Source organism: Ciconia boyciana, chromosome 9 (assembly GCF_034638445.1).
Source record: "Ciconia boyciana chromosome 9, ASM3463844v1, whole genome shotgun sequence".
Taxonomy (NCBI): Eukaryota; Metazoa; Chordata; class Aves; order Ciconiiformes; family Ciconiidae; genus Ciconia; species Ciconia boyciana.
In genome coordinates, this window is record NC_132942.1 from 31,531,122 (window position 1) to 31,547,245 (window position 16,124).

A 16,124-nucleotide genomic window follows, 5' to 3' on the forward strand; every position below is an offset into this window, starting at 1 on the left:
AACTGACTATATCTAACTTTTTTGGATGAAATGAGGTTTGTGCATATTAAAAGTATTGTACAACTGAAGTTGTATAAGTACAACTAAAAAAAATTGTAAATAACATTTTAAATCTTATTTTTAAATACTCTCTTTTCCTACTGGTGGGTCAGTCGGTAATGTAAATAGAGGAAAATTTGTAATGTAAGTAGAGGAAAGTTATCTTTTACTTGTCCTTAGGCTTTATGGCATTTAATGATTTTAATACCGTTGTTACCTTAACCATTCTGTCAACACACTGCAAAGTAGAGATTTTTAGTTCAGCACATTGTTTACATATACCAATACATAGAAGCAGGCATGTTAATATCCCCAAGTAACTTCTAGTTAAAAAATATGCACACACACCTGTTCTTCCACATAAGTGAAAAATTTTTCAGGCATGTTTGGACTGTACATGTCTGTTCTAATTGGGTAATACCTTGTGCATTTTGAGAGTGTTTAAAAATAGGGGCTTTTTTTTCCCTTTATTAACTTAAACTTGTGAAGTAAATGTGAAATCAAGCTGTAACTTAAGAATATTGCTCATGCCCTGGTGGCTTCTAAAGACAACTGTAGGTGCTGGGGGTTAATTCTGAAATAAAGCCCTCTGACATTAAACAGAAAGGTCAAATCAGTCATTAGTGAAATGAACGCTCCATCTATAAATAGTACTGGTTTTTATAACACTCAAAAGTGAAGGAAAATAACAAGGATAATCAGAAGTGAACTTGGAGCAGATCCTGTATAGCTAGGTTTTATTACGATTTCCTGGTAGTACTAAGAAGAAGCAGTGTTTGGAAGTAGGGTTTGTAATACTATCTGCTTTATTTAATAAGATTGTCTGCAGTTTTCCAGTTGGGCTGAAGTCTTCTAAGCTCTTTACCTACCTCCACAGTGAACTTTTTCTAACCTTCAGTTACACTTGCTTAGCCACTTTCACAGGCCGACATTGCGGTGGAGCTGGTTTGGTATTTGGTGACTTTTTTTCTTAGTGACCTAGCACTTGCTTTTGAAACACCCTTCCCGAAAGATAGCAAGGTCTCCTTGCTTTTGCTGCTTTAATTAAAAGGTTCATCCAAATTTAGCCAGTTTGAAACAGGTTGTAGAAATATCAACTGGCGTTTTTTTGTTGTTGTTTTCCTTAATTGCTATTACTGCCTTCTTAAAACAGCCAGCAGTAGTGAATATACCATAGACAGGGATTATTGAAGCCTTCCCTTCCATTGTGGCTCTGGACTATTGCCAGTGTTTGGATGTTTAACCGAGAGCAGGGAGCAAAAGGCAGAGATGATGCCCAGGAAGTGGGAATAGAAGCTGGTAGGTGGGGAAGAAATCTAGGCTGAAGGTAGGGAGTTTAGATGGAGATGATGAGGAGCAAACACTGGATGAGTTTCTGCAAGAAGAGGATGTTAACAGGTGGACTTGAAGTTATTAGCGAGGACCAACCTAATGGTGTGTGGAATAGGAGAAGCATGGTTGCATAAGGCTGGGTTGAGAGGAGTTTAGGATTGTCTGTGTGAAGAATACTGTGAGATAAGGATTGGAGATGGACCTGCTGTTAGGTGTAGAGCTGTTTGGTTGGAACCTGCCTATGTGATTATTTTTGCATCTGCAGCAAAAATTTTAAGATATATGGTGTAAGAAGCTAGGGGTTGCAAAACAAGTAGAAATGCTTTCATGTTCAAGGTGTTTGAATGCTGTCCTGCATTTTAATCCATCTTTTCTACGGAATTCCTTTGTCATGACCGATAACCTGTTGCAATTACATGTTGGGCTCTCAGTAGGTGATTATCTATTGGGCATCTTTATTGTAAGTGTCTGGTTTCTGAGCCCCCAGGGCAAGAATGCCATGCTTTTGGTGCCCAAGATGGGCTACCATAAACATTGGTAGTTATGTAATGCTCCATTAGATACATTACATAAAAAATTATCAGAAATGGATCTAGCTCAATATACAGGTGCGCTGTGTTCAAATTATTACTATTTCAGTGTTTGCAGCTGTATCTGGGATGACTTCAGCATTGGTACAAGGTAGATCTAAAGGCACTAAACTCAATGCAGTCTAGCTCTACAAGTTTTATATAGCTTTCTGGGGAGATTTTTCAGTCTTCACTGGGCCATATGTTGATGCAATGTCAAAATTAGCTGATCCCATCAAGTAAAGATGGATGGAACTACTGTGGTTCCTCTGTAATGAGCTTTAGGTTACTGGAGCTTGCAATACAGTACTTGAACGTCTTCCCTTTTTCAAGTTGAAACATAAATTTTAATAATCTGTTTCCTTTTTTTGTAAGAATGAATGCTGAAGCCAGTGCTTTTCAATATATCTATTTACTGTTGATAAGATGTAGTAGAGCCTGGATAGCAGCATTTTTTACTAAGTCAATTAACTCAAATTAAAGAATAGCCAAATTTGCTCACCAACTCACTTTTTAGGGGAAGTAAAGTTGTAAAATGCTAATACAGTGTGCTTTTGTGTCGCAGCAGGTGTCAGATATCTTCTGTATTAGGTGTTTGGTATATATTTAGGTTGTTTTTCAGTCTTGTGGTTCTAAAATGCTGGGTAACCTCCTTGATTCTTTCTCTTATTCCCAGGCTGTTGAACTTTGTTTATGAATTTTCCTATTGCTTATGTTGTTTTTATGTTAATCGCTGCCTGTTAAATCAAAAATAGGAAAACATATTTAAATGTGAAGACACTTTGCATTTAAGAGAAACATTTCTGCTCAGACAGTATTGCTTTTTTTTATTTCTAGCCACTCACTTAAGGCTGTAGGTGTTACATTTCAGGAAATCTGCCTGAATCTGACATGAAGATCTTCCCCCATCCCAACTATCAAGGATTTTACTTATCTTTACTACATCATGTCACAAATTAAAAACGTAAGAAATGCCCTTCAGGCTTAGTCTACTGGTCCATCTAGCTAACCCAATATTCTTTCTCTGGCAGTGGCAGTAGGAAAGTGGCCAGACTGATTTTTTTTTTTTTCCTCCTCCCATTGCCTATTTCCATTGTATATCTCCAGAATCTACAACTGGCATAGGGTCATTAGAGGTACATCCTTGCCTATTGTTTTTAGTATCCCTTTATGTATCTATTGTCTCGTAAAAGTATGCAGAGTATCACCTCTGTATTCTGTAAATAATTAAGACTGTTGAGCTCCTGATTATTTGATTGTATAATCTCAGGTTGTAAATATTTCACATTGTGCTGTTGTTAGTTCCTCAGCATTTGAACAGAGCATTATGATACGGCCCTCAATACTTTATCTGTGCTTTTTAAACTTAGAGATCAGTGTGCAAATGATTTGGTTTTCTACAGCTGAAATTGCAACCAGAACTGCCTTCCAAAGGCAATGTGGCAGTATATCTTTAGACAAGTGACTTTTCCTGAGCATATGTAATACAATAGGCATTCCTTGTAGGAAAGAGGGGTTTTGATATAGCCAGAAGTGAAACAAAAATGTTGCAGTTTTCAAGATGATTAGTGTATTAAAATACAAAAAGAGTAGAAATGAACTGTGTATGTCTTCATTGTTGTGTAATCCAAGTACTGAACATACAGACCTTAATGCGTTTGTTGGCTCCATCTCTTTTCCTGCAGCCCTTATATATTCAAGAATTTTGTAATAATAGACATGGAAAGCTATAGCAATAGTGGTGAGATATGTCTGCCATGGACACCGTTCCTTTGGGAAGGAGATGCTTGCAAGGAGTTTTTGCTATGGTTGTACAGAAAAAGATATTTATAAATTGCACAGATTCTTAATTGTTTCCTCTCTCACATGCTTTTGGCTCTTAAGGACAAAAACTTACATAATAAAGTCAGATAGAATCATAGAATAAGTTAGGTTGGAAGTAACCTTTGGAAATCACCTGTTCTAAAACGCTAACAGGCAGGGTTTGGTTTTTCTTACAGGTTTCTTTCCTACAAACTCGGAGAACACATAAGTAATTCTGAACTATACAAATTTGTGAACAGTTATTTAGAGTGTCTAAATTAATTTTTACACTGCTGCTGCAAAGAAATGTTTTTGTTTCGCTTGCTTTGAAATCTTTGACATTCTTGATCAAAATGGAAAATTACTTGTAAATATTAAGCATCCAATTTGATTTCAGTGCAAGGGGGTTTAATCATGAAAACATGCATGAGCATCTGAGACATAGCTTTTAAGAAGGCTTAGGGATAAAAAGGAGGACAATTGGCAATAACATACCAGCTGAATGGGTTCAGCGGGCTCTAGAACTAGAGGTGGTGTTGCTGTACCTGTATTAAGTTGTCCTATGGGAAATCACAGCTTGTGGCTTTAGCTTAGGAGCAGCGTGGCACTAGCTCCTGTATACTATTTCTGGGAGATTATCTGCTATCTTTGCCTGCCTTTGCATTTTACCAGTGTAGTGTAGTATTACAGCAGCCTTGGAGCTGCTTTGGTGTGTTGGTTCCATTCGTTGTATACAATGTTATATGCCTCAAGTTAGGAAAAAGGAGAGACAGAGGAGTACATGAAGAGGAGCAAAGGGTAAAAGTAATTTACGAACTTTCAAGAGAAGCTGTTTTGGGGGTGGGAGGGAGTTCAGTGCAAAACAGGCATATTGCTGAATTTAATAATCTTTAAGCTACTGTAGAGGGCTATATTCAGCACTGATCTCTTGCAAACCAAAGAAATGTATGCCTCCTCTGAAAACATAGCTCTGTTTTCCTACTCTCAAAATGTGGAGCAAATGTTCACATTAAAATACCTGGCTTGTACAGTGGCTGAAGAAAGACCTTAAATCTGTAAGCACCCCCACATTTTTAACATAGTAAGCATTTTAGATATTTTAAATTACCATCTTGCTATTAGCTCTTTGTAGTTTGACTTGCATTTAGTGTCCTGATTTATTCCTCCTACACTGCAGGTAGCTAAATGTATTCTTTGATTTCATTAAGTTGTATGACATCCCAGCCACCCTGGTGTTCTCATCCCTTTTTTTTTTCCTATGGAGTTTAATGTTTATTTTAAAGCTACTTTTGATTCTGGTCCTAACATCTGGGATTTTATATGCCTGTTGTTCCTTGCTTTCCTATATTATTTCAATTCCCTGTGCAGTCATATTTCTGAATATTTCTCTACACTTATTAGGAAATCAGATTAAATGAGGAGGGAAAAACAACTAATATAATATGCTTCAGACTCAGAATGGGAAAAAATAGATATTTTTTTTTAATGCATAAGAAAAATCCATTGCAAATCTCTGTTACATCCTTTTACAAAATAGGTGTATATGTTTAATATACAGTAACCATACATACTCTGTTACAAGTAATTCACTAATACTTGAGTGAGTTCATAATGGCTATGTCTTAAAATTAGGGTTAGTATACTTTGCAGTTTACTTTGCTATCCTTGTTGCACAGTCATGTTGAGTGCCTGACTTCCTGTGGCCTGTTGTGACTCTGTCTGGGATGCACAATATGGAATGTCTTTTGAGTCAAACACAGCTCCTCAGAGAGCATAATGGCCATAACTGATACATTTACTCTGTAAAACTCAAATGAAAACAAGATATATTGTTACTTACAGATAGTTCAATTTGTAGGAGTGCTTATATGACTTCCCATTAAAATGTTAAGGACATTGATTTCTCTTTATTCAAAAAGCTCTGTTGTAAGGATACTATAGGTGGTACTGCATTTTCCCCATTGAAGAAAAGATTTTGTTTCTTTTTTTTTCACTGAGAAGTTGTCAGAGTATGCTGCATTAGTATAGGTTTTAAAATTAAGAGTAATTGTTAAATGAAATTCCATTGCATGTTAAATTAGTCAAGAAATAGTGCTGGTTTATTTTTGCTGGTTTTATTTTTAATGAACTTTGTTTTTACCTTAAATAAATGATTTAGAGCTAAGGACTTTGTAATACCCGCAGCATAACTCATATCTGCCTTTTGTATTTGTTTTTTCCACCCTAGAAGCATAACTGTTGCAAAAAAACTTGATGCATTTATTTAACCTAGTAATAACCAACTATTCAGAGCTGAATTTCTAGCATAATAATACTGGGTGAATTATGTCTGGTGTTGGCAGCTATGCCATTTTGTCTAATTCTGGGATAGAGTCACAAAACATGTATAAACATAGCATTACCAGTGGGAATGCTGAGTTAATGCTCCCCAAGATCTCTCCTTACACAGAGGACTGGGCAGAGAGAGGACTGACTTAGCAATTAAAAGTGAGAGGTCAGCTCTGCAGCGTGTGAAACTGAATCAGGGATGTGGTGGGAAAACAGTTACAGTGCCAACAAAACGTCTGCTGAAGGTTAGGCAACCTCTTACATTTGCTAATCAAATGCTGGTCATTTGCTGTGTATTTAAATATAACACTTAAAGAGCCTGATCAGTATGTGACATAGCCAATAACTAGTTGTGAATTGCAGTACAAATTACAGCATGGATATACTACAACTCTACCTGAAATACTTATTTGAACCTCAAAAACTCTTTTCAAAGATTTAGTGGCTTTTTGGCCTGTAGGAAAGTGAGTTAAGGCTTCTGTTGTTCCATGTTTCTCTTTTTTTCCTTGTGAATGTATTAGATTTTTTAAATAATTTTCTGGTTTATATCTGATAGCGATCAACAGTATTGCACAAACTTCCTTCTACATGTGCAGTTAGAATTTGAAAGTTTATGTATGTTTTCTAAGTTACATCTATGATATCTTTAGATTGTTTTCATTACTTCTGTCTCTTGTGTTCAAGAAATACTTAAGTATCAGTATAATTAATTCCAATGAAGCACATTATTGTGCTTTTTCCTGTGTATGCTTTGAAGGAAATTGCTATTTCAGGTATTCAGGGGAATAAAATTAAGTGGTACAACTTTCAAGTCGGGGGGGGGGGAGAAATCTGTAAGCAAAATCTGTGTCGGTTTTTTGTGTGTATGTGAGGTTTTTTGTTTGGGGGCAGGTATGGTTGTTTGTGTTGTGGTTTGGGGTGTTTTGGTTTTGGGGGTGTGTCATTCGTATCTCCCTTCCCCCCCTGAAGACAATACCGCTTATTGTGCCATTTGAAATTCCCTGTACAGCAGTCCACCTGCTTATTCAGTAAACCACTTCAGGGTAAAGCATTAATATTATCTTTTTTTTTTTCTGCCTACAAAGTAACCATTGTGATCTAACTCAAATAGTGCTATTTTAAATTGTGAGAGGGAAGGAGGACAATAAGAAAGGAAACAAGTGCTTAAATCTAAAAGAGTAGTTTTCTTAATCTGGAGTTCTTAACATGGGACTTCATAATTTTTTTTCCCTTTACACCCCCCCCCCCCCCTTTTTAACCTCCTTTATAAAGCTTTTTCTTCCCATTTTCCTAATTTGGGTGCTTTCCTTAATTGCAATGAATAAACTCTTCTGTAAGTAGGCATTGTCAGATAAATCCTCTGAAGCGCTCTTTTGTACTAGCTTGATGTTTAAGAGAATTTTACTGTAAAGGAAGCCTGAAATATTTTTCCATCTCCTTTTCTCCTCCTGTCAACAGTATATCTGTTGCTTAATTCAACATATCCAAAATAAAAGGATGGTTGGCAGGTTTTTATTTTTAATTTTGACTTACTAAAACTATAACTATGTATACTTTTTTCTAGCTTTGAGGTCTGTGTCTGTCTTTACTATTTAGACACATTCTTCAGTGTGCATATGGAACATCCAGCACTTATTACTAGCTCATGTGAGGTTAACTTAATTTGTGTATAAACTATACAAATGCAGAAGTTGAGTGCAGAACGTATAATTGTAGTCTAATGTTAAATATTTTTTCTCTTATGTTTTTCCTTGCAGATTTGTTCCTTACTACATCACCAAATTCACAAAACATTCAGTTTGAGACATGGGTAAATAAGGTAAGAGACAAAACCCAAATAACCATTCTGTTAAAACAGAGAAGTTTAAAAAAAAAAAAAAAAAGAAAGAAAAGAGGCCATCTGATATTACTTGTTTCAGGAATGAGTGGAACCAATGTTGAGGCACTAACTGCACTATTGTATTTAGACTGCAGAATATCCCTGGAGATCTTTTACTCAGCATAAGTTCCTCTGCAGATTTTTTAACATGACTACTAAGTAAATCAATCAGAGTGCCTTCATACACCTTAGCAGGACTCCTGGTGTGTCATCAGCTGTTCTAGGAGGTTGCTGACACTTAGCATGGTGATTTATGGAGAAAAGGCTGATCAGATTTTTTATTCTTGCTATCTCAAAGATTTGATTTATTTAAGTAAGCTTTCTTAGAACTATGACTTCAGGTCCCGGGTAAGGTTTTGGGGGACAGAGGTTCAAAATCTCACTTCTGACTGTTACAATAGATATGCAAGTTACAGTTGAGAAAATCCCGAGTCCTGTGTTAACCAAATATCACAAATGCAATTCAAGGTTGGGGAGAAATAGGTCAACGGGGGTTTATTTATTTATTTATTGTGATTCTGCTTTTGTATGGCCTAACCTGGCTAGGGTCAGTGAAGTACCTCATTGTAAGTAACAATTAATGACATTAGTTGATTTGAAACTAAGTGTATCCTTTATCCTAAATCTGTTATTCAAAAGGACTATAGTTAAGAATCTTAGCATGTGTATGTTAAAAGTTTACTTTTTTGTTTATAACAGAAAGTGCTTGATGTGTTTCTTATTAGCTACGGAATGAGTTTTTGAGGCTTTATTTACCTGAAAATTTATCCATCATATCACAGTGAGTCACTGTAGAATGGAGAATGTCGTCTTTGCTGTGACAATGTGGCAATCTTCAACCAGCTGCTTAACTGGAAAAGTGAAAAATTAATAGCTGCCAGATATTCTCTAAATACTAACTTTTAGGCAAAAGTAATGAAAGCTGTACTAGACACCCTTTTTTAAAGCAGTGGGTCATTAATTCTATATTTCTAGCTTTTATATAGACTTAAAAATGAACAGTTTTTGACTTTGAGGAATTTAATTCTTGAGGGATTGAGTGTTAGTGACTACACAAGGCATTTGACCTGTCTCCTGTAGGTGCTGGGTTTTTTGTTTTGTTTTTTTTAATTTTCGTACTAATTTGGGATTTTCCAAACTCATGTATTCTAAATATTATCCCACATTATATATTTTGTATGCATAGATGTGCTTATCTTTGGAAAGAAAGAATTGTATTCTTAGGAACCAATCAACCCAGTAAAATATGTCATACATAGAAAATATATGTACATATATATCAATCTTAAAATACCTTAATTGATCCATTAAAAGCTGTTAAATTGCTCTACAAACCTAGGCAAAGTAATTCCCTTCACTGATGCACCATAAAATGCTTTTAAAATATTTGCCTATATGATGTATGTTTTTCTGGCCAACTGAGCACAGGGCCTAGTCTTCTGCATGGACATGATTTGCATAAAGTTGGGGTTTTTTTCTCATCTGAGTCACTATAATTTATATGTCAAGGTAATATATAGTCAAACATCCATGTACCCTGTCTCCAGAGTTGCATCTTCAACAGCATAGAAGTCTACAAACTGAATATGACATGAGTAAGCAATATGGTTAACTATACATAATCCACAAAATGGTATCATTTGTCTCAATGGCTTTACGAATACTTGTGTGCATAGCACTTTATATGAGCTCGTTGCAACGACTAGAAAAGTGGGCCTTAGGTTATCTTACTTGGCTACGAAAACGTAATGTTTTAAATGTGTTTGTTCCAGTTGTGATCCAGTTCTATGATAAACAAGGATTGAGCACTCTTCTTTTGTCTTTCTGATGAAATACTGGAATATTGTTTTCTGCAAGCCTGGGTTTTAATAATAGACGATTAAGACAAGACCTAAACCAGACCTAATGTAAAATCAAGTTATTTCCTAATTAGAAGGAAAATCAGAAGCTATTTTTAACAGGTGTGCAGGTGTGTTTTTATATATTACATATATCTATAAAATCACATGTCAATATGCATAAATGCACGTTAGTGTTCATAATCACTAATTATTGAAATAACCCAATCTCTTCCTCATAACACAGCAAAATATATGGACAATTGTATCTGAATATTACTATTACTGGATTTCCATAAGATTCCTTGAAGGATTAGAAATGCAAAAACTCAGTCCCAGTTTTCAGAGAGTGCATATTTTTCCATAGCTGAGATGTCTCTTATTGAGAGCTGAGATGTATCTTTATTATTATTATAGTGCTTTTTAATTGATGTGTATTTTCTTTGGTTCAAAAGTCAAATTTTATCACTTAGTCTGCAATTCAGTTTTTCTATCATCTTTGTTCTGTTTGATAGGATGGGAACTTCTCTAAAGCTGGAAAAAGTAAGGAAACACCTAGTGGTGTGAAAGTTGTTGGACAGTCCGTGTTTGCAGATTTTGGTGAGTTTTATTCTTCTAAACTATCCTGAGTGTGCGTTTCTTTTTCATATTTTGGTTAGCTACTCTAAATCAAAGAACAAATAAAGCTGTTTAGCTCAAAGTTTGTTTTGTTTGTTTACTTTTTTATTTAAGGTGTTAGATCTATTTGACTGTAAATCTTGAAATATCTGGGAATAATTATTAATCAACTAAATTCAACTTTGGCTATCCCAGTACATTCTGCATCACATGTATCTACTTTTGAGTTCGACACTTAAGGACTGTTGTTTTGAGCCATGGTGCAATGCCTAACTTATTTTTATCAGACATGTATTTTGTTTGTCATGGTTTTGTTTTTTTCCCTAATCTTGTTCCGAAGATATTATTTGAGTAAACGTTAATAAATTCTTCACTTTTACAAACTAATAAAGCCAAAATGTAAATGAATTAAAATTATTTGAATAAAGATTGATGAAACATGGTAAAATCTTAATGGTTGTAATTGAAAATTCTGGAAGGCTTTTGGACAGAAGAAAAACTTAATTTATATGTAAATCTGTTTTTGCAAGGGTTAGTGAAAGCCTATATTTCTCTATTGGAATGTACTTTTTCAGTCAATTGTGGCTTATCAATGTGTGTGTCATATTACGGAGAACAGGAAATGTTGGTTTTGTAGTCCAAAAGATACTTTTTTTTCTGTGCACTAAAATAAGAATTTTGCAACCCAAGGGAAACTGCTCCAGGCCTGATTCTGCTGGCACTATTGAATGTAAATAACTTATTAAAGAACTAATTTACTGTATTTATACAACACGCTTGTTAATTGTCAGACTGAGCCTCTCTTTAAATGTTGTCAAACAGTAGCCTTGTCGCATCATATTGGTTTAAAATCTGTTTTAAAGAAAATGACGATTTTTTTAAATTAAAAGCCAGACTCTCTATTAGACCCAGAGTCTGATTCTCTTGCTGTATGCTGCTGCTTAGAAGTATTCCTAAGAGTTCTAGCAAAGCTGTTTACTGACATATAACTAGAAGACACCTCTGCTGGATAGCTAATTATCCTTAGATCCTTGTCTAGCAACTCTGGATGGGTTTACAGATCTATAGTAAATGAAATAAGGTAGAAGCTGAACAGTTCTCTAGGTTCTTTTGTGAAATGTTTAACACATTTTCTAAAATCTTTGTAAAAGTTTTTGTAAAATCTTTTGCTGTTTATCTACAAATATAAACACTTGTGTGTATAATATCTGAAGGAAAGAATAGAATACTATGGGTTTTGCAGTTAAATTTAAATGTGTGGGGTTTTTTGTAACCATTTTCCAAGCTGATGTTCTGAATAATGTGTCTTAATAGGTACTAAGTAGAAATCTAATTTTTTTTGTGGTTTTTTTAATGATGGCAATGTGGAAAGCAATCTTGATGTAGGATAATTTTGTCTCTATGTTAGGTAGCTAATGAACCCAAATGATACATCATAATTCTAGAAATTTATCATAATTAATGGAATTTTAATACACCCTGGGATATCTTTGCAAAAAGTAGAACTGTTCAAATGTTAAAGTTAAAATTTTGAAAATGTATCACTGTGCATTCAGTTTATTCACAGCAGTACAGTACACTGTGTGGTTTTGGGTACAGCCAAGGTTATGAAAGACAATGGCTGGTACAGCTAGCTTAGCCACGGGGGGCTGCCGTTTTGGAGTTCCATCACCGGTTGTTTAATACCCTGCTCTGCTAATTATCATCAAATTCATAGGCAAAGCACTAGTGTGAGACAATAGTGGAGCAATCTTTCTCATAAGGATGAATACAATGGGAGAAAATGCGTGCAGGGACTTAAGGAATGCATGCAAGTAAACGTAGAGACACTGCATATATGGCAAAGCAGACAGAAGCAAGGGATCATCAGTATCATCTATGGGAGGAGATGCTGGCTTTTCAGAAGCTGACTTTTTGGAACTGGTTATTCTGAAAGATCTCAGCCCTTCCATCTGGGTGTTCCAAGAACACCCAGCACACATCTTGCAGTATGAGGGTCTTGCCTCCTCTTCCTGAACAGCTACATACACACTGTCATCTTTATCTTCATTCCAGATCACTCCAGTTTGTCCAGGGTGCAGGATGGGAAATGGTTTAATGGTCTTTCTGCCCATTAATTTTCCTAAGCAAGTGAAGAGTGCTGTAAATGTACGTGTCTATTTTGATAGAGGAACAAAGTTTATTCTGACAACTACGGAAATACTTACAACTATGATTTCAGATTTACTGTTTGAGTACTATTATGACTTTAATCTTTCTTCTCTTGTAACAGTGGGTAGGAAATCAAGTAGTGCAATTTTTTTTCATCTTCCCAGCATTAATTTAAAATAATCAAGACAAAAAACAGTTATTTTCTCATTGAACACAGTTTTAGAGAATATTGAAGTGAATATGGTACTAAAAGAACTTGTATGAGTAGTGAAGGGATATAATTCTAAATTCCATGTTCTTTAAGAAATGCAGTCTGAAGGAAGTTGAGTAATACCCCACCACCATCAAAAAAAATCCTACCTACAGTGAAATAGTTCTGTGTAAGAGTGGCTATACAGTAATTGGTAGGAGGAAAAAACTTTTAATGCAAAGGAGGATCTTGGTTGAGTTCTGCTTATGTTCATTTTCATTCCAGTGGTTTTTGTTCTGCGCCAGTCTAACAATAAAGAGGCAAAATCTCACGTTACTAGAATAACACTGTATCAGGGTAACTACATTTACCCACTGTGCTATGTCTGCATATGTTTAGATGCTTCAGAAGATAGGCATTTATCATACAGATCCTGCTTGTAGTGAGCTGAAGTTAAAGAAAATGCCTTACTAGAAATGGTTTCTCAGACTTGAACGTATCCTTTTTTCAGTTTTCCATTTCAAAAATGATGAAATAATGATTGTCATAAGTCAAAGAAAGTTAAGGTATGATGGTTTGCAGTTTGAAATAGTAATTTGGCTATCTGTAATGGGGCCTGAAAGAGGTTTCATTGCACAACAAATCAAAACAGCACAATGAAAATGTAAAATGACATGCATTAGAAGATTGCGCTACCTCAGTAGCTTTTGCCAAACTCTGTGTGATACCCTAAGCAGAACATACCATAGTGCGCTCGCTCTGCTCTATGCATGCTGCAGGCATCTTCACTGTTGGCATTGGGATACAGCTGCTGTGACTAGAAATATGTTCAATATCCAGTCACAAGCCTGTTACATTCTTATTTCTGTATTGCCTGCCTCTGTTTTCTTCCCCCTTCTTGACATTTTCTGTACCTCATAGCTGATGTGCCAGCCTTGCCATTTGCTAAGGGCCTCAAAGGATTCCATATTTCTCTGTGCTTTCACTCTCTGCCACTTCTCATTTACTTAACCTTGTGCATGGTAGACTCTGGAACAGTATCAGGTCCAGACATGAGCTCGGGAGTATGTCACTTGTGCTGCCGCCTTCTCCTTTACACCCACCTTTCTATTTGTACACTGTTGCACTTCTGCAGTCCAAGATTCTCATTTATTGATCACACCTACATCTTAGCAAAACAAGTTTTGTTTCAAAAGATGACTTTGTCTAACATTATTTCCTGCTTCCAAAAGTTTTATTTGAAGTACTCTTTCCACCCATAAGTATTTACTTGTCATTTGAAAAAAAAGGGGGAGCTTTGAATAAGATCCTGACTGAGAACCTCCAAAGGCAACTAATTTTTTGTAAGGTTTCCTTTCTTAAACTAAGCAGGTTGAACAACAGCTATCAAGTAGAGATTATTTAGATAAGTGGAGCTGGAAAAAATAACAATTAGGTGACTCATGAGAAACTGTCACAGATGTTAGTGTAATCTCAGCACCAAGTGTTCTTGAAGTACTCAAATAATAAAGATATATTTTTTCCATGAAAAAGATATACAAATGTATGTTTGTATACATCTATATATATGTATCTGTAAGGTCTACTACATTTCTGTATATATGTGTGTGCGTATATTCTAATGGAAAATTATGCGAAAGCAGGTGTATATGTATCAAGATGCTTATGGTAATGTAGTAGACCTTAGACTTTGTCTAAATTGGAACCTCTAAAATAAGTAGCACTCCCCTCTATTACAACATAGCAATGATTGTTACATTAACATGACCAAAGGACAGTGAACAATTGACAAATTTGTATTGCCCTTTTAAAAATAAATCAGAAATGCTTTGTGACATATTTATTACAAATGGCATTTCAATTGATTAAGGTGAGCAGAGCTGGGCACTAGAGAATTCTGCACTTATTTGGCTGATACATAGCTCCAAACAAGTAAGAGCTCTTCATTATTACTTTTTCTATTCTTCTCATGTCACTATGGTAATTGCAGTGCAGTGGTTGCTATAGCAAAAATGATTAATCCTCTGTGGTTGTTATCTGTATGCTAGCAGAGGCTTTTTATAAAATCTGCTTGTACTGTCTTTAGAGGAAATCATAGAAGTTGGCCAGAATTCTGATAAATAATTGCAATTATAAAGAGTTTTAATAATTGTCACTTTAAAATAGTGGAAAATTTTGTATTTGTTTAAGAAATTTAAGGATTTCAGTGGGAGACTGAAAACGACCAATTTCTTTTAATGAGATTAATATATATTTTGGACACATAAACCTGCTGTTTTCTTGCTACACTGAAGATTAATGAAATATGTCTTTAAAGTAGTGACCCAGGAGCAATTAGCATAGAATATTGTGCAGTTTATACGGTCCATTGATTCATTTTGATAGGAACATTTAATGCTATAACTGCTATTCAACTATGATTGGTTCAGTTGGTTTAGTATAAATCATCAGATAAATCATCATTTGCGATATCTGATCTAAGAATGTAAAAAGTTTGATTAATCAATCACTGATTTTGCTTAGTTTAGGCAAAGAAATTTGTTGTGGCCTGTATGTAAAGAAAATAAATAATAGCTTTTTGAAACCAAACTAGGTCATACTGTCGATAGTGTCCTCATAAGTAAATACAACACAACTCTTACTTTCTCAAGGTAGCATTTAGCCAACTCCACCTCAGTTCTTTATCTTTTGCTCACCATTTGTTTTCTTAGCTGTTGCTGAGCCTTCATCTGTGTGGTCTTCCCTGACTTATGAAGTCTGTGTTTACTCCTACTATGCAAACTTGCTTACTTTTTGACAAAGGATGGATTGAGATTGTTTTAGGATTATTAGTTGGATAACTGGATTTTACACATGAGAAACATTTGATTTCAGGTCCTGAAAAGACTTGGATAGAACTTTTTAGCAATCTTCTCTATTCTTCTCCCTACCAAGTAATTGAACTGTTTCATGTATGTTAACTACTTGTGTGACGTATGGTAGAAATTATCATTTTTCTCATAGGAAATGATAGCTCATTATTGCCAGTTAATTATGTTTAAACAGGATAAGAGAGCCTAACCTTTGGGGTTTTTTTAAGCCATTCATTGCACTGCAAAATGCATTTTGGTGAAAGATTTTTGTTTAAAGTAGACTTTGATTATCCTGTAGCTGATGATATCTTAAATGCACTGCTCTTCTGCCTGCAGTTGCATTTCAGTTTTGTAGCTTTTTAGTTTTGTGTATCAACTTTGTTTTAGCATCTGAATTTCTTTAGTTTTTTCCTTGTCTTCAGAATATTGAATCCTCAGATGTAGTAGCTGTGTATCAAAGGAAAATTTTAGTGGTGCATTTCAGTAAATAACCCCTTTATAAAGCAACTGTCTTTTGAGCACTGC

At 35.2% G+C, this 16,124-nt stretch overlaps 1 protein-coding gene across 3 annotated transcripts in view; it reads left to right on the forward strand.

Moving 5' to 3' along the window:
• The window catches only part of ITFG1 (integrin alpha FG-GAP repeat containing 1), a 91,451-nt gene that overhangs the window by 18,856 nt on the left and 56,471 nt on the right, over window positions 1–16,124 (forward strand). For all 3 annotated transcript variants that reach the window (XM_072871832.1, XM_072871833.1, XM_072871831.1), the window contains 2 exons: window positions 7,829–7,890; window positions 10,304–10,388. In XM_072871832.1, the coding sequence (XP_072727933.1) occupies window positions 7,829–7,890; window positions 10,304–10,388 (147 nt within the window). The remainder of the gene's footprint in view (window positions 1–7,828; window positions 7,891–10,303; window positions 10,389–16,124) is intronic.